This window comes from Brachypodium distachyon, chromosome 2 (genome assembly GCF_000005505.3).
Source record: "Brachypodium distachyon strain Bd21 chromosome 2, Brachypodium_distachyon_v3.0, whole genome shotgun sequence".
In the NCBI taxonomy this organism is placed as follows: Eukaryota; Viridiplantae; Streptophyta; class Magnoliopsida; order Poales; family Poaceae; genus Brachypodium; species Brachypodium distachyon.
This window is the reverse complement of record NC_016132.3, coordinates 23,709,326-23,728,120: the sequence shown is the minus strand read 5'-3', so window position 1 is coordinate 23,728,120 and position 18,795 is coordinate 23,709,326. Positions and strand designations below refer to the sequence as shown.

Sequence of the window (18,795 nt, the reverse complement as noted above, 5' to 3'; positions counted from 1 at the left end):
TCAAAGTCAGAGTGTAATCACTTGCTGATATCCCATTCAGTATCCAGGTGTCCCATGGGAATGACTTCTCTGGTGAATCATGGACTGTTCCTGTGTTCATCCTTAGTCAGAGGCTTATGGGCCTGGAGCCACCAGAAGAGGATGTCCCTCCTGATAATGGGATACACCACACCCCCTACCAGCTTTGCCATTTCACGAAGACCATGGCCAGCATGCACCTGTTTTACCCGATCTGAATGAAAATGTGATGGAATGGCAGCCATGGCCTGCCCCACATGCTGACAATGCTCATCAGAATATCCCTAAGGACCCACTATTGACACAGAACCTCATGAATTTATTTAATGAGGAACAGAATCAGGCTAATGAGCAGGAGATTAACAATGGCCCTAATCCAGCACTTTCTTGCACCACAGCCTTTTCTGCCTGAAATGAATGTTAATGATGCAGCTTTGCAGGTCCCTCCTGTGTTCCAGGGTAACGAAGATGTTGATCAGCACAATGTGATTGTGGGTAGAGCTATCATTCCACAGTTTGTTCACAGTGTCCCTGAGTTCCCTGCTCTGCATGAGACAGACATCCACCAGCCTCAGATGGAGAAGATCCACATTTCTGGTGAAGGCACTGACATATGGCTTTAACACTTTAGGCCATCAGATAAGCACACTCACACTGTGACAATTCCAGGCCCATGGATTGACTTTTTTACTGCTATGCTTGCATCACCAGATAACTTTGACTAAGCAAGGAAGGTACTTATGTCCAACATGTGGAGTATCTTTGCTGCTTCCAATGATTTCTCTAGACCATTTGTCCTTCCTGACACTTGTCCATCTAAGATGGCCCCTGTCTGTAAGCTTGCTGCTAGGGCAATTGAAGCAAGTCAGGGATTCTCCACACCCCGAGCCCCTAAGGGCTCTGTTTAGATGGATGAGGGGCTCCACATGTCTACTTCTGCTGCCAGAGTCACGAGAGCAAGGAAACCTCCTTTGGTTATCACTGAAGTTAGGAGAAGTCCTAGATTGGCTGACAAATATGGTGGATATAAACACAAGACCTGCATTAATAAGCATTGTCTTGCCTGTGCTGCTCAAGCCCCTAAAATCAACCATAAGATTGTTAGAAGTCTTAGTGAGAGATTTGGATTAGTTGCAGGAGAGTTCTCTTCAAATGCAGCAGATCCAAGCAAAAAGATCAAGAAGAAGAATGATGATGCCACACCAACTAAGAAGCAGAAGAAGAAGTGATGATGCTGCTGGCAAGAAGTGTCTGCAAACTTGTCATATTTGTAGTTATTTTGTGTGCTCCTGTAAATGTAATAAGCAGTCTTATTTGCTCTTTGAACTCTCATGCACTCCTCCTAAGGATTACTCCTCTGAAACTTTTATATGGTCATGTGATGTAACATTTACTATGTTTGCATCATTTGTCATTCTCTTCTCCATGGTTTTCCAATGAGTTGCAAAGATTGGAAAATTTTGTCCTAGAACATCAGGGGGCTGAATGGGAAGGATAAATTGACACAATTGAGAAAGAAAATTGAGGAAAGTGGTTGCTCCATCATCTGCCTGCAGGAAACTAAGAGAATGGATATCGACTCGGCATTCATCCAGAATTTTTGCCCTAGAAGATTTAACAAGTTCCTATTCCTGCCATCTATTGGTCGTTCGGGTGGCCTCTTGATCATTTGGATTGGATATGCATACGATGGCATCCTTGCTTTCAGCAACGAGTTCTCTCTCACTGCTGAATTCACCTGTCTCGCCTCTCATAAACAATGGCTCCTTACCAACATCTATGGTCCCTGTCAGGAGGAGACAAGAGCTGATTTCCTTGATTGGCTCCATGATATTGACGTGCCTAAAGACAGGAACTTGTTGGTCACAGGGGATTTCAACACACTGAGATCACCTGATGATAGGAATAGGCCAGGTGGCAACATTAATGATATGCTCAAATTCAATGAAATCATTAGTCAGCTTGGATGGATTGAACTGCCACTAAAAGGTCGTAAGTACACTTGGAGCAATATGCAAGATTCACCTCTTCTGGAAAAACTTGACTGGTGCTTCACTTCTCTCAACTGGACTATCAACTTCCCTAACACTGAGGCAACTCCACTGGCCAAGCCCATCTCAGACCACATCCCCTATGTTATTAACATTGCCAATGATATTCCCAAGGCTCAAATTTTTAAATTTGAAAATCACTGGATGAATCAACAAGGCTTCCTTGACATGGTCAAAGATACTTGGCAGAGCAACATTCCTATTTTTCAAGCTGATAGAAGAATTGCAGCCAAGTTTAAAAAACTCAGGGGTCACATGAAAAAGTGGCTGAAAATTAAAGGTGACATGGACTCTACTATTGAGGATCTCAATGCACTCATCCTTCTGCTAGATGGTATTGAAGATAACAGAGGACTTACACAGACAGAAAATAATCTCAGAAAGGAGGTGAAAATTAAACTTCAGGAATGTCTCATTAATCAAAATGCATACTGGAGACAAAGAGGTAAGATTAAATGGGTAAAGTTGGGTGATGAAAACTTCAAGTTCTTCCATTCACTGGCAACTATCCAACACAGGAAAAATAAAATTGCATGTCTAAAGAGAGAGGATGATTCACTTGTTTATAATCATGACACAAAAGCTAATATGTCTTGGCTTGCATTCCAGAATAGGTTGGGAACATCTCAAGGACAGAATTTGTGCCTCCCTGACCAGGAATTACTCCACAACAACACTGATATGTCAGACTTAGAAGTACACTTCACTAGTGAGGAAATTGATGAAGTTGTCAAAAACCTCCCCACAAACAAGTCTCCTGGTCCTGATGGTTTCAACACCGACTTCATTAAGAAATGCTGGCCCATCATCAAGGATGATTTTTATGACCTGTGCCACCAATTCCATGATGGGGAGCTCAATCTTACCTGCATAAATACCTGCTACATTGCACTCATTCCAAAAATTGATTCTGCAGACAAAGTCAATGATTTCAGACCCATTTCACTCCTAAACCGCACTTTGAAAATCCTGACCAAACTGCTGGCCAACAAACTTCAGACAGTCATTATGCAGCTGATCCATCATAATCAGTATGGGTTCATCAAGACTAGAACCATACAAGATTGCCTTGCTTGGGCTTTTGAATATATTCATGCCTGCCACAAATCCAAACAAGAAATTGTCCTCCTTAAATTGGACTTTGAAAAGGCATTTGATAAAGTTGAATATAAGGCCATCATTCAAATTATGCAAGCCATGGATTTTGGAGACAAATGGTGTCAATGGATTAGCAAAATTCTTCACTCTACTACATCATAGATTCTTCTTAATGGAGTTCTTGGTAAACTGATCCATTGCAAGAGAGGGGTTAGGCAGGGTGACCCCCTCTCACCACTCTTTTTTGTCATTGTGGCTGACTTTCTCCAAACCACTCTTAATGATGCTCTGCACAGAGGTGTGATTGAAAGTCCAATTGACAGTGCTGCTTGTCCTGATTTTCCCATAATCCAATATGCTGATGACACCCTGATTATCATGAAAGCTGAAGCTGCACAACTTCAAACTCTTCAGAACCTTCTACAACAATTTCATGACACCACTGGTTTGAGGGTCAATTACCAGAAATCCAACTTGATCCCATTGAACATGTCCAATGAGAGAGGACTTCATTTTGCAGATCTCCTCGGTTGTCAGCTTGGCACACTTCCATTTACATATCTGGGGCTTCCATTGGGTACTACCAGGCCAAAAATTATTGACTTCATGCCCATGATCAAGAGGATTGAAAACAGACTGATGTGCTTCTCTAGTATGCTCTCATATGGTGGAAAGCTTCAACTGGTTAACTCTGTCCTTTCTGCACTCTCCACATTTCAGATGAGTACTTTTGTCCTCCCCAAAGGAGTTATCACCCAGATTGATAAGTACAGAAGACACTGTCTCTGGCGTGGGCAAGATCTCACTAAGAAGAACCCCCTGGCTGCCTGGGAAATGATCTGCAGACCCAAAGCTGAAGGTGGACTTGGAATCATTAACCTTGAGCTTCAGAACCAAGCCCTCATTCTGAAGAACCTTCACAAATTCTACAATAAAGTCAACTTACCATGGGTTCATCTGGTATGGGAACAACACTATGGCCAAAACCCGCCCCCTCATTGTAATCCTGATGCCTCTTTCTGGTGGAGAGACACAATTAAACTTTTGCAAACATTTAAAGACGTGATCATTTGCCACCCACAGCAAGGCAATACCATCCTCTTCTGGCAAGACACATGGCTTGAACACCCATTAGCTGAAACTTGGCCACAGCTTTGCTCCTTTGCCATTGAAAAGAACATTTCCCTCCACAATATGGTCCAATGCCCTGACCCAACCATGCAATTTCACCTGCCATTATCAATTGTTGCACATTCCCAGTTCCAGGATCCGTTACACCTACTGGAAGACATTGTCAGAACAGAAGAACATGATGTTTGGACATTCCCATGGTCTTCTCCTGGATACTCGGCATCTAGAATCTATAAGAAACTAGTCATGCACATTGACATCCCTACCGCTATCACATGGATCTGGTCATCCTGTTGTCAGCTTAAGCACAAAGTGTTCATATGGCTACTCATGGTTGACAGACTCAATACCCGAGCAATGCTGCACAAGAAAAACTTCCCCCTCCAGTCTTACTCATGTGTTCTTTGCAACAGAAACATATGGAGACCAGGGATCATCTCTTCTTCCACTGCCCTTTTGCCATGACTTGCTGGAGATACATTTGCCCCAATTTCACCCCTGGACAATCTGTCCATGAGCATATTGCAGCCATCAAACAAGAGCTTCGCATGCCTTTTCACATGGAAATCATAACTGCGGCAGCATGGAGTATCTGGAGGATTTGCAACGATTGTATCTTCAATGGGATTACCCCATCACTTTACAGATGCAGAAGACTATTTAAGGAAGAGCTCAATTTGGTTTTCCATAGAGCAAAAAGAAAGAACTACCATGCTTTTCAATCATGGATTGATAACTTTAGATAGCACATTTTCTTGTAATTTTATATACCTGTACATATCCTCATTAATAAAATTACAGCAATAGGTCTTATGACCTAAAGCTTTCCGTCAAAAAAGAGAGAGAGAAAGCGACCCAATCCTTGTCCTTGTCTTGATGCTGAAAGACACGGCGGTTTCTCTCCTTCCAAACGCTCCAAATAGTATATACGAAAAGACCATCAAAGTCCAGCCTCCTGTCTCCATTGAGCCTAGCTCTATCCCAGATTTAAGTTACTAAAGGGCATGTTCAATGCTAGACGCTTAAACTGAAAGAAAGAAAAAGTACTTCCTCCGACCCATATTACTCGTCGCTGATTTATTACAACTTTGTACTAAATAAGCGACAAGTAATGTGGGTTGGAGGGAATAAAAAAAATTAAAGGCTGAGGATATTTTTCAATCTATTGAGTTTTAATAAAAATGAATTAAATATAAGTCAACGCACTAATCCTGTTGGATTAAGATCTAGACGTCATTCTCATTTTCTCAGCTCCCACACACTGCCATTGGATTAAGAGCTAATGGCCAACACGTCGACTTATTTGTAACTAAGAATCAGTCGACTTCTCAATAGAAAACCTGAAATCTAAAACATCAGCAACGAGCTCGAACGCTTTTTCAAATGCTAACGCTGGACCTGTTTGTATATTGCGGAGCAAAACAAAATGCTAAGCGCTCAACGACTCTTTTCCAGTGAGACGAATGAGCTTAGAATTTGAGTTCACATATCGGCTGGTATTTTGATTCCAGCATCTTTCTATAAGCGACGTGTTGTAGATGCCATAAATAAAAAGCTTAAGTTATGCTTTTACAAGTTTTGTCCGGCTCTGATGACGGAGGGGCGATGACGGTGGCCCGTCTTTAACTCGTTTATGTCGCAGGAACACAGTTTTGTTGTTTTAGGGAGGCGCAGGTTTTATGGAAAACAAGCTCTGCAGTCCTGCCCATAAAAAGCCCATCAGAATCGCGAAGTCCAGTAGCATGCCAAATAGCCCACTCGCCTGTCGCGTAGGCCAGCAGCCCAACAACATACCGCACCGCAAATCAGTGCCTCACCGGATCTGAACACGGAAGTCCCACGTGATGCCGTCACGCGCCCCAAGCCGTGCCCGAACTCAGCGTGGAAAGGCTGGACGAGTGGACGGTTGCGAGCCGCCTCCGTTTTCCTTTTTCTTTCTTTTTTATACAGCTCAGAGGAACGTTCCAGAACCGAGAGACGCTTCCGGAAGCTGCCCCAACGGCCCCTTACATATACAAGGCCACACGCATCACAGCCGTCTCGACCTCACGATCCAAACCACAAGACACCTTCCAGGCTTTTCCACCTCTATCTTTCTCCCGTCTCGCAATCTCTTGATCCCCGGAGCAGCGATGACTCATATCCTTCAACACGAATAAAATTTGCCTTCTGCTTTTATCTTCCGTTAACGCTGTTGATTCTAGCGTAGAAGAATTGGCTAGGTATTTTGTATTTTGGTGTTGCTGTGTTTGTATTTTTGGATCGGTGTTGTCCTTGACCTGGCGAGAGCGCACGCGGCGACCAGAGGGAGCGGGATCGGCAGAGGGCGCAGGCGCGGAAGCCGTCGACCAAAGGGAAAGACGACGGGCTCACGCCGGAGCAGCGGCGAGAGAGGGACGCCAAGGCGCTGCAGGAGAAGACCGCCAAGAAGGCCGCGCAGGCCGCGCAAGGGGCCGCCGCCGACGCAAAGAAGAAAAACGCCGGGAAGAAATAGTATTGGGATCTGATTCGAACGCCGCGCTGGATCTGTTCCCGTTCCGTCGCATGGATTTGTTATACTGTACTACTATGTTCTTGTTAGGACGTCGAGGTGTTCTTCTGATGTAAATCGGTGAGATGCGAGAGCTTGTTAAGACAATTCTTTCCACCGTGATCGGCCTCAGATTACGCCCGTGTCGGTACTCGTTGGATCTTTGATGGACTGATTTCATCTGTAGGTCAGTTTCTCTTTCTCTCAAAACCTTATGGGACTCAACGTATTAACATTACGACTTGTCTTTTCTATTGAGAACCTGGAGTAGAGTATTGAGTACAAATAATGAAATAAAAGCAAACTAATGGAGGGCAGGACCACTATATTTCCCCCGGTAGAGATTCATATATACACAGGCTACATTTTGCTGGAACAAAAGCACGGAACAGTATGGGCTACGCATGCCCGTCGAAAGTACAGAACAGATACGGTATGAACATATTTTCACAAATGACATGTACAGGGATGTATTTACCCACTGTTTTGTTGCACAGCGCAAGGTCCGTAAGCTACCTGAAGATTACCTCACACAGAAAGTATCCTCAATCGAGTTCACAAGTATCTTGCTCGGAACAAGTTCTAGACCATTTAGCAATCCGACCATCCCAGGATGAACTAACAAGCATTGGATCGAACGGATGCCAGCTGCAATCTCGAACTGCCAGCTCATGACCTTTGTGCAGTTTGGCAACTTGTGATCCACTTACCTGAAAACGAATCCAATCCGTTGGAAGAGCTTTTGGAAAATAATGAAAATAAAACAGTACTAGTTCAATTTCTCACAAGGTGGAAGAGGCAAAAAGGCCTTTAGCATCACAAATTTTTATCGTGCAGTCCAGGCATTTGATCGAAAGATCTATGTGATGTATGCCCACACGAACTTGACTTTGTATCCTCGGTTCGATCGGAAGGATTTGTTACCTCAACTAATATATGCTTAATGCAGGACATTTATATAGGTCTTATCATGCCATGTAGCCAATATAGTCTAGGTTTGATATAAGATGCATGATTGTGAATACCATTTTGCATCTAATTTAACATGGTATTAGAGTAGATTCAAGTATTGGCAAGCAATGAGCACAAGCAGTGCATTACAAAGATCACGGTGAATCAGCAATCACCTACTGTCACTGAATTAGCAATGGGCTATATATATGTGGTTATAGAATAATCACACACTGCAACTGAATAAGCATTGGAAATTGGAACTCTATTGGAATATAAAAGAAATGAGTAAATACAAAATGTATCTGAGAAACGATTCTTTGCATTTCCTCTGCGTTATTTTTTACTTGCTGTAGAATACATGCAGTCGACCTTCTCAAATTTCGATTAAAAAAATACTGCATAAGTTTTCAGATTTGCCACATGAAGTAATACTAGATTTTTCATCAAAAGCACTTCATCGAAATTGTGTTGATGTCCAGTACAACTATTAAAAGAGAATGGATATAGTACAACAGGAATTACCGTGCTCTATCGTCAAAAAAGAAAAAACATACCACATCATAGATGCAGATACTGGCATCATAAGATCCTGTATATATATACTTCTGTCCTGTGCTGTAGAAAGAACATGATATTAGTACCCACATACTGCATATTAACTAATCACAAGAACAAGGATACTACTTGACATGACATATCAAGAAAGGAAGCCACCTATATGTGGGAGAAAAGTAGCAACGGATTAATGTGCGTAGAACTGAATGGCCCCGGTATGTAGCTAGTGACTGATCATGCGGATGCTTTTGTTGCTTGTATTGTTGTGGGTATCTTGAATTTGTGTAGTCCCAAGCAGGCACTCTGTTCTCGGAACTGCATCAAAAAACAAGATCATTGTTGCTCACCAGATCAGCCAATATGTCCAAATCGGAGCAACCAAAAAATGGATTAAACAATCAATCTGTTGCTTAACACGCACCCATCAGCATTGGATGTCATTTTTCTGATGTCCCACATTTTAATAGCCTGATCTTTTCCATTTGATATGAAACATCGACCATCTCCACGGCTGTCGATATGAGTAATGCCATGCAAATGTCCAGTCAAAACTCCAGCAGGCTCCCCTGTGGACAAACAACGCCTATCCCAGACCTGCAGGCTACCAAGTTACATACCAAAACATTTCTACAATGAATAAAATTAGAAAAGAACTTTGTCTTTATTCCATAGGAAACATCAAAATTTATCTTAGTTAACACATAAGTTATCAAGTAATGCATAACCATGTAGGAATTACTGAAGGTGGGTTCTAAGCACTTGTACAGTACTCAAATATTAAACATATACAAAGGCATGTGGTAATTTACTCTAGAGTATCTGCTTATCCAGCACTCTAGACAATAAAAATCATTAATTTAGTGGAGCACCGGTGAGGCCAATGGTAGAAGACGTGGTGACTGCATCAGTGCAACTGGCAATCTCTGAAGAAATACATAGAAGATTGATAATAGGACTTTTTTTAATGTTTTAATTTAATGCTAAAATTGCAACATTGTAATGAGTAAATCTAGAATCGAGTTTGATCACTTCTTCCATTTAAGAATTAAGAATTAGGATAGCAGTACTGTGATTTTTTTTATGTAGGTAATAATATTGGCCTAAGGAACAAAAAGGATAACATAGGGTAATGCCATAGCTCCTAATATCCAACGTAGTCTTGAACCACCTCATTTCAACGCAAAGAATACTTTTCAGGTATAAAAAATAAAAGGCTGTGTAAGACACTTCATTTATTTCAGGACATGTAATGTGCTACTCTAGTGAACTGAAAACAAAAACATCCAGGATCAGCATACTCAGTCTTCCAGCAATATGGAAGTTGCAGCTTTAAAAAAACCTTCACACTTCATATGTTCAGATACGATGAAGAAATCTGAGAAATCCATTCATATAGAAGAGCTTACAATATAATAACTTATAACAGCAAGCTACCTTGCACAAATTATCATCACTTCCAGAATAAATGAGATTACCAGTTTCATCCGCAAATGCTACAGTATTGACATCAGACTGAAAATAAAGAAAATTTCGGTTACACTATCAATTAGCAAACCAAATACCCAATACAAAAAATTACTGAGATGCTAACAATCCAGAAAGGAAACAAGCAAGGATTCCATCGCACTGCAGCTATAATGAGGAAGTTAAATGTAACTCCCTCCATCTACATATCTTGTATTTAGCTTTCAGGCAAGCTAAGATTTTCTACTGATGCCCAAGTATATTTGGGCGGACTAACAAGGTATTAGGACATTTAATTCTTCAGCTGACTGTGCCCAACCAACCAGTAGAGCAAGAAGCCAAGCTTTCATCTGCTAGTGATTGCATGATTCTACTTCCAGAATATATATTGATGCCACTACCACTGGGTTGCAAAACAAAAGGGAGATTTTAATCAAGTCATTGTCTTAAAGTTAAGGATAATTTCCCTGACTGGAGCAGAGAACTCCCTAGCTTTTGTATGTATCCTATTTGAAAAACAATTAATCATTCAGCCGACTTAGCAAATTGAGTTCACATGAGTGTTGTACTTAAAAGAGTAATGCCAACGGTTTAGTTGTACATATTTTTTAAGTTGATAAGCAAAACCCTTTATCAAAATTAATTGGTATGAAAGGAACATCAGAGACTTTAACGGTATATGGTATGTCTTGTTAGGTGCAGAGACATGTCTTTCCAACAAACTGGCCAACTCATGGCGGGCACATAAAAATAGGGCCAGAGATTACGTTGATACCAATGCCAATGGCTACCAAAATTTGCAAGCCAGGCAGGGCCTACCATTAACATTCACCTAGAGAATCAACCACATGAGAACTTCCATATATTATGCCAACCAAATATCGTTAACTAATACCATCATCTATCTTCGTATTCGACAATATCAATTTTTTTACTGTTAGGTCTAGATCAATTACTGAGGTACAACTTCCTTATTTTACATCCATGCCCACCTCTAACTGGGGTAGAAATGAATAGACAGATAAATCATATGATGGATGAAGTTGCTTGGCTGATAAGAGAGCATAACCATCATAATAACATTGGGCTATTAATCACTTCAAGTGATATAGTATCAATCCAAAGAAGGCATGTCTAACAAAAAATATCAGGCAAAGATGAAATGAAATACAATCCAAGAAAGTAAACAAACTATCGTACTGTATGAGCAGGCAAACGCAATGTCAGTTTGTCTGCCTGAAGGTCATACACATATATAGAATCATCGTTACTGCCAGCGACAAGCTCTCGGCCATCAGTGGAGAATTTAACTGAAAACAGTCCAAATGAATATCTAACATCTTCATGCTGTGAAAAATCCAATCCATCGTGTATGTCCTACAGTAAGACATAAGGAGCATTAGCAGTTTAACATAAAACTATTCCAAATGCATAACAAGCATATTTTTGCAGTGAAAAAATAATAATGTGCAGGGATGTGTTGCGGGATGATTAAGTACAGAACAGGTCAGTTCTGGACCTCTTAAATCGCAAAATAAATGAAAGATGGTTGAAGTTGTAACATGGTACTCCCTCCGTTCCATAATTCTTGTCTCAAATTTGCCCAAAAATGGATATATTTATTCCTAAAAAGCGTCTAGATACATGTAATATTTCGACAAGAATTATGGAACGGAGGGAGTATATTTCTAGAATACTGAAGACATCATCTGATGCAGAGGCTGGGGGTTATCGTCCATTTTGAAGAGAAAAAAGAATAGTGAAGATACAAAATAAATTAGAAGCATAAATAAGACAATAGTGGCACTATCTCAATGGAAAGGAACTATTCAGTTTTCTTGCTTAAAGAAATTGATGAGAACTCACAGTGACATTAGCATATGATTCTTTTGAAGCAGTCCCAACATTGACAATATGGATAATAGGTGCCAGACTAGCGTAGACCTGCAGATTGATATGTCATTAGAAAGATCACAAATCCAACTACGCATGAAGGAGAGAGAACAGGATGAGGTATCGGCGTATCGCATATCATTGTAAATGGAGGCTAACAAAGTAAAGCTATACATTAAAAATGCAGATAGAAATTTAACAAAACATCTACAACAGATGTTCATACCATCAGATATGTGATCTAATGCCATGCAAGAACAGAATGAATTGGAACAACTAAAATGTCTCCATAGCTAGACATTCACATTTTCTTATATTCCAATTTAATAAAAATTCAAATCAAAGCTATGCAGACTGAGATACTGAAATAAGACATATTTGACTGAGTAACTCATCTACATAGCAAAGTAAAAATAGCAGTGGCCATTCTTTAGAATGTGGGATTCCGCTTAATAGTCCCTATATTTTGTCATTCTATTTTTTTCTCAATTGTTAAAATTTACTAATATGTTTCGCATTGATAACCAGATAGTAACAAGAGTGCAAAATTCAGTAGTTTATCTTGGACAGTAGCCGAAATGAACACAGTAGTACCATTTGCCAACCCTCACTAGTCCTGCATCTAATATTTGATCTACTTTAGTTTATCCTCGACAGTTCAAGGTCAGAAAGAGATTGACTGCATGAGTTGATAACAAGTTGCACCAGACAGATACGCACATTCCAAAACTGAGCCAGGGCACACTGAGTTAGGGGAAAACTAAACCGTCAGGTAGACTAAAATAATCAAAATTTTGGAATTTTCAATTTTGTCTACAAGATGAGGGTTGGAAATAGACTTCTCTGTCTACACTTAAAATGATTTGTGATATTTGTCTCGAAAGCTACTTTAAAATACACAATTGTCCCCCCTCAAAAATACACAATTGTTTTCGATTTTATACATACTTTATTAGGAATTAATGCCCAAGATGTAGTTGAAGACGGTACAGATGTCCAAAATGACAAGTTTTAGAAGACCAGAGGGAGTAAGCTACATCAGATGAAACTAAAGTGACAACAAAGAGCTTATTAGTTAAGTTGTAGTCAAACTTACAAGAAACCTTTGATCTGGTGATAACGATACATCACTAATTGTCCATCTCAAACTTCTAGCATGAATGTCCTTATGTACTTCCCAACCTTTGTCGACATCATATATTCTTATGTGGCTACCCTGATATTGAAAACAAAAGGGTGATTAAGACCACCCGATCTTACTTGATCCTAGTAAAGTTTTACTATTGTTGGTTGGAGGATTGGAGGAGGAGGAGCATAGCATACCTGAAAACCAGCAACAAAAAGAGAACCATCGGCAGAAAACTGTGAAACATATGCTCGTGAGTTCATCCTGTCCACTATTTCTGGACCATCCACTGGAAGATAGTGACCAAGAATGAATGCACGGTCAACCGAAAAGAACTTCCCAGTTCCTGAAGAATTAACTTCCCGTCCACGTAATAACCTAGTTACTGAGACTGCATGTTTGTTGATACCAATCGACTTGCGGATGCTTTCACTAGGTCCTGATCTTAGATGAGTCATATGGAAAATATCATTATGCAATTTGGAAAATTCATTATTCATTTGGGCTGAACTTAGTCCGTCACTACTCTGCCCTTCATGTTCGCTGTATTCATCCTCTAGCCTACTCATGCCATAACCCATCCTTTCCAACTTTTATATATCAATGCTCCTTTGAAATGCCCATCGACATGCAGAATCCAAACCTGTCTACCATAGATTGAAGAAATTAAAAAAAAAATGCTGTGAGTATGCAGGTAAAGAAAAGTATACACTGGATAAAGGGAAGCTCTATATGCAGGACAAGAGCAAGATATGCTTTCCCGTGATTGTGAAACATGCTACTCCCTCCGTCCCATAAAGATTGGCGCGGCTTTGAACTAGCTCTAGTTCAAAACTGTGCCAATCTTTATGGAAAGGAGGGAGTAGTTGAAAGTAATAACTCCCAACCCAGAAATTGTGTGCTTGTTCCCTACAATGATTTAATTGTTCTTATTTCTAAAAAAATGGAGTTATTTCATTATCAAAGAGTACATCAAAGCAGTGAGCTATGAAGGGAAAAAGCAGAAACAGATATATGTGTACAAACAGTTCATCCCACTATTACACAACTTGGAAGTTTCAGTTTAGCATGTTCCTATGATGTGAACATTCCAAGCTAAAAGTTGCAGCCAAAGTAATTGGTTGCTACCAAAATGTATTATATGACTATATGTGTCTGCATGCATGGTCAAAGTTATGAGCTATGACCACATAGTGAGCAAGAACAAACAGTTCCATCTGAATCTTGCATCCTTGCCCTTCCTCAGTAGCCAATTCGGTCAGAGCAAAATCAGCACATCTTTTTTAGATAATGTAGTCAGTATACTGTATGATCCCAATAAGGTACACCAAAAAGGTGTTGACACAATGACACCGTCAGGATACTAAAATCCACGCTGCACATTTCTTCAGTTCAGCATGGAACATACTCCATAAAGAAACAATAGCAACACAAGCCAGGACCCACTTTACTTTGCACTTGAATACTTGATGATTTGCCCTGCCTTGTTCACTTGTAAGTGAGACAGAGACGGGACAAATGATCAAAGTCCAAGTAAAGTGGGACAAATGATCAAATCCCCCTAGGTAGCAACATGCTGAAATCGGCGTAAGCCAGCCGCATCGTACAAACACTACCAACTTAGCACTAACAGCGCGTGCTACCACTGATCCTCGTCGCCCTCCCACAGTCCCGCTTGCACTGCTACGCACTTCTCTCGCAGCGCCGCCACATCTCCTAAACCCTTGCTAACAATACGCAATCAATAGGACCAAAACAACAAGGAATTCGATGCGAACGGGACTAACCGCGCAAGAAGGGGGGTTCGACCGGGAGCAGGAAGAGGCCGCAGAATCGAATCGAATCGACCTCGAGCGGAATCGAGCCAAACCTCTCGTGTCGACTCTCCCGTCGTTGCTCACTCCGTCACTCGACACGCGGGGCTCTGCCTGCTCCTTCTCTGCCGTGAGAATCGAGCGGAGTGATTTTTGCCACCAATTATCTTGGGAGTTTGTAGGGCCCCGCTAACTAACAACAACTGCGTGTCAACAGCCAACCCATTTTCAGCTTTTAGGAATGGGCCGGCAACCGCGCGGTACATGGGCCGAATTTGGCTGCGTGCCTGCTCGTCGATTTCAGTATGGTCACGCCCATCTACCCAAAAAAAAAATCTACATGCTCCACCCCTAAAAAAAACAAATGGACATGCTCCGTGTCCAGCTTTGCAGATGTCCAAGGCAGTATTGCAGTACCTCCTTTCCTAATATATGATATTTTAGTTAAACAAGTACATTATGAAGATACATATTGGGATGGATTTAATAAACTAAACTAGAGTCATAGGTGTTGGTAAATTTTTCTATAAACATTATCAAACTTTAAAAAGTTCGTCCAAGAACAAAGCTAGAATATTTTACATTTAGAAATGGATGGAGTTATACTGATCGCATCGTACTAACAATATGTGATCGCAGCCTAAATAATCTCAATTAGCACTAAATTGTTACTCTCTCCGATCCATATTAGTTGTCGAAATATTACATGTATCTAGACATTTTTTAAGCATAAATACATTCATATTTGGACAAATTTGTGACAATTAATATGGATCAGAGGGAGTATTTGGTTTCTTCGTACACGGTTTTTTTCTCTTCTGCCCCTAGAACGCCATCATCACCATCGTTGCTTTACATTAAGCGACACCCTCGCTGATGGCGTTGTTCAACACCAACCCTAGTCGGCCTAGCACAAAGACTCAATGTGCCGAGCAATGGCCTAGTACTCCCATTGGTCACACAGGAGTGATGCCCGCTGCGTCGGCATGGAGACCTCTCAAGTAACCCCGCGTAACAACCTGATGACGGAGTTTTTGATAATATCATGATTATGTGGATCAATTGATGCGGAGACCAGAATCACTTGCTTTGGGAGGAAAAAAAACTGATTTTTAGAGCTTTCAAAAAACTTTTCCCTAGAAATGAGGACAAAAGGGATTTGCTGGATTGTTTAAAGTTCAATACGTAGTACAAAAATTCATAGTCCTTTAGTTTATGGTGAATTAGTCTACTTAACATATGATGGAGTGGAGGATTCACAAAAAAAGTTGGTAAAATGGCGCCGATTTAGTCCACTAAACTTGATGCCGATGGCAAGGACGCTAGCTCCATTTACACGGGCAGAAGACAGCCTAAGTGTGTAGTCGGAGGCTCTAAGAATAATTGCAGTGCTTTTTAAAGCCCCATTCGGTTGAGAAATTCCCCATAGAGATTGAAAAATTGACCAGCAATCCCTTCCAATCCCCATTGGGATGGAATCAACCGAACTGGGCCTGAGAGGAAGAGTCAGCAGTATAGGCGTCGCATATGTTCAGATACCCAAAGCCTTACTATCTCGACCTAGTGGAGGTGACGCCACATATATGCGACTGACACTAAGTCATTCTCGGTGCCATCAAATGTGGCACCGAGGTCTTTGTGCCGCACTAACTAGGTTTGTTGTGCCGACAATCCACGACGGCAAGAACAAGAGTGTTTTATAGTCAGTGCAATGCAAGTGCTGATGACGCGGAGCTCATGGTTAAAAATAGAATATATGTTTTTTTCGAAAAGGAGGGAAGTCCCAAGGCCTCCTCCGCTAAAAATAAAATATAGGTGGAAAAGAAGAAAATGAAGTTTTAATTAAATAATACTTGATATAAGAAAAAAATAACAGAGCAGCTCAGCACATGCATCCTCATAGTTGATCAATGTCAAAGTGTCAAGTCACTCACGCCGGTCAAATGCATTGCACCGAACGCTGGACGCGTTAGAGCATTTCCAATGGGCTACTCCAAAGCCATCCCAAATGTCTGTTTTGTCCGAAACGGACATATGGGCTAAAAAAATATCTCCATATGGGCTACCCCAAACGGACATTTTGTGTATTTTGTCCGAGCCAATCCCCCAAATCTCTCCCAAAATTGGGACAAATTTGGGGTGTTGTTTGTCCGTCCGTCCGCCCGTCCGTCCTTGCCCACATTCTTCTGCCCACGTGACCTTCTTCCTCCCGTGACTGCTCCCCCCGTTGCCTCCCAAACTACTTGCCTCCCCACGAGCTACCTTGGACGGCAAGGGAAGGCCGATTCCCGCCTCTAGCCAGCGCCTCACGTCTCCTCCTCGCGTCCCAGGCTCCATAGATGGCGCGCCTCTGCAGTCCCGCCGCCTCCCTTCGCCTCCTCGTGCCCTAGCCGCCCAGGACGGCGTGCCTCTACTACTGTCCAGGCCGGCGTCCTCTGCTGCTATCCACGCCGGCGTCGCAAGGAGCTTGAAGGACCCCAATCCCGAGAGCTTGAAGCGCAAGGAGCAGCGCCACCGGGCTGCGGAGTTGAAGAGGTCGCAGGAGGATGCCGCCGTCTGAGCCCTTGCCGCCGCCGTGGAAGAAGATGACCTTGTAGCTGAGGCGGCGCAGGCGGCGCGGAACCAACAGTTGGCAGCACAGCAGGCGCTCCTCCTGTACAATCAGCAGGCCGCAATGGCGAAGGCGACATATCGGAGGTGGTGTTGGCTCGGCCACTCGTTGTGCGGGAAGAGAACTTCTGGTGTGGTAGTGCGGACGAGGAGGGCAGAAAAGAAAAAAAAAAAAGAACAAGTATTTGGGGACAAGAATTTAGGAAACATTGTTGGGTGATTGGACGGACATGAGACGGACACATGTCCATCTGATAGCCCTGTTACCGCGGTGGATGGGAACATCCACGTAGGGCCTCGTGGGACTCCTCCGTGACGTGACCAGATAACCTGACACACTTCATCGACGCCATTCACTTGGAACACCCATATGCATGCTACAATCTACTTGTCTTCTCAGCCAGCAACTTATAAAACAACACAACAGGGTTGGGGCTAGAAACAACCGTGTCCCACCTGAATCCGATGTTGTAGCTTTATTCACCGGTGCGGTTCAGCAGGAATCAGGTCGACCGTGGATGTGAATGAGCGCGACGCTTGTGATGAGCTGAGCTCGCAATTGCGGCACAAGTTCTGGACCATCTCTGGTTGCCCCCTGCTTTGGTTCTCCTCGCTCACCCAGCCCAGAGCAGAGCGAGAAAGGGGACGACTGACTGTACTGTGGCAAAGCACCCAGGCGGAGGCAGCTATACGGCAGTGAGCTACCTGCGAGCGACAGATGGATATACGAGTAGATAAGCAGCAGCGCGAGGCCAGACTTGACTTTTCCACCGTGGACACAAAAGGAAAGGATAGCAGCGCAGACACGAAATAATAGAGAGAGAGGGAGGGGCACGTACCCTACCCTAGAGGCTGCGTGCCGGCGTCGTAGGTGTGTGCGGTGCGGGGGGGGACACGTTTCGCACTCCCCGTGGCACGCGCGTCCCTCTCACTACAAAGCCTCTCCAGACTCTGGTAGCTGCCATCCTGTCCCTTCACTCTCTCCCCCCGTCGTCTTCTGATCAGCTACAGTTTACGATGTGTAAGCAAATCCGTCATCTTTCCTTCCATCGTGGTAATACATCTATTGCACCGGATCAATTCCTTGCGGTGAATCTCAGTTACGCCAATCAGATACGCTAAACACTAGGACGAGCAAGTTGGTTGGAGACTGCACACGGCAGAGCCCCTGTATCGAACGGCAAAGCAGTCACTCTCGTCAGACAGGTTTTGCACCTGATCAACAGGGCGATGCTTCTCAAGAATCAAGTCGCATAGGTTCGTGCATGCTGTCCATCTGCGAGAGTTACACTTTGATGGAATTTGATATCTCTCTGGTCATTCCTCGCCTACCTTTGGATAGTGTTTGCAAAATAGGATGAAATGGAATATAATGGTTCTATTCATATAAAAATGGAATTGTTCAAAATATTTTATAAACTAAACACCTAAAACCATTGGTTGCACATGGAACCAAATGATTCTTCTCTCAAATGGAATAGAATGATTCCTATTTTTTGAATTACCATATGGTTCATCATGTTGGAGAATATTCTTGAATGATTCCAGTTT

General features: G+C 42.4%; 2 protein-coding genes across 5 annotated transcripts; one reads left to right on the top strand and one right to left on the bottom strand.

Annotated features, from left to right (window-relative positions):
• Positions 1-6,284: 6,284 nt before the first annotated feature.
• On the top strand, positions 6,285-6,979 carry LOC104582660 (small EDRK-rich factor 2). Its single transcript, XM_010233078.3, has 2 exons — positions 6,285-6,437; positions 6,593-6,979. The coding sequence occupies exons 1-2, from the start codon at positions 6,431-6,433 to the stop codon at positions 6,790-6,792; spliced, it is 207 nt and encodes a 68-aa protein (XP_010231380.1). The 5' UTR covers positions 6,285-6,430; the 3' UTR covers positions 6,793-6,979.
• A 143-nt stretch (positions 6,980-7,122) lies between these two features.
• LOC100846503 (LEC14B protein) lies at positions 7,123-17,923 on the bottom strand. Of its 4 annotated transcripts, none has more exons than XM_024459181.1 (10): positions 17,701-17,923; positions 13,018-13,463; positions 12,791-12,910; positions 11,668-11,745; positions 11,002-11,178; positions 9,772-9,849; positions 8,759-8,931; positions 8,497-8,652; positions 8,337-8,397; positions 7,123-7,538 (listed from the first exon to the last, which is right to left on the bottom strand). In XM_024459181.1, exons 2-10 carry the CDS (start codon positions 13,399-13,401, stop codon positions 7,374-7,376), a joined length of 1,392 nt encoding a protein of 463 aa, XP_024314949.1. In that variant the 5' UTR covers positions 13,402-13,463; positions 17,701-17,923; the 3' UTR covers positions 7,123-7,373. The 4 variants fall into 4 exon arrangements, with proteins under 4 accessions (XP_024314949.1, XP_010231379.1, XP_003568490.1 ...); XM_010233077.3 differs by lacking the exon at positions 17,701-17,923 and adding an exon at positions 14,608-14,803 and having other exon boundaries at positions 13,018-13,467; XM_003568442.4 differs by lacking the exon at positions 17,701-17,923 and adding an exon at positions 14,608-14,803.
• Positions 17,924-18,795: the final 872 nt, after the last annotated feature.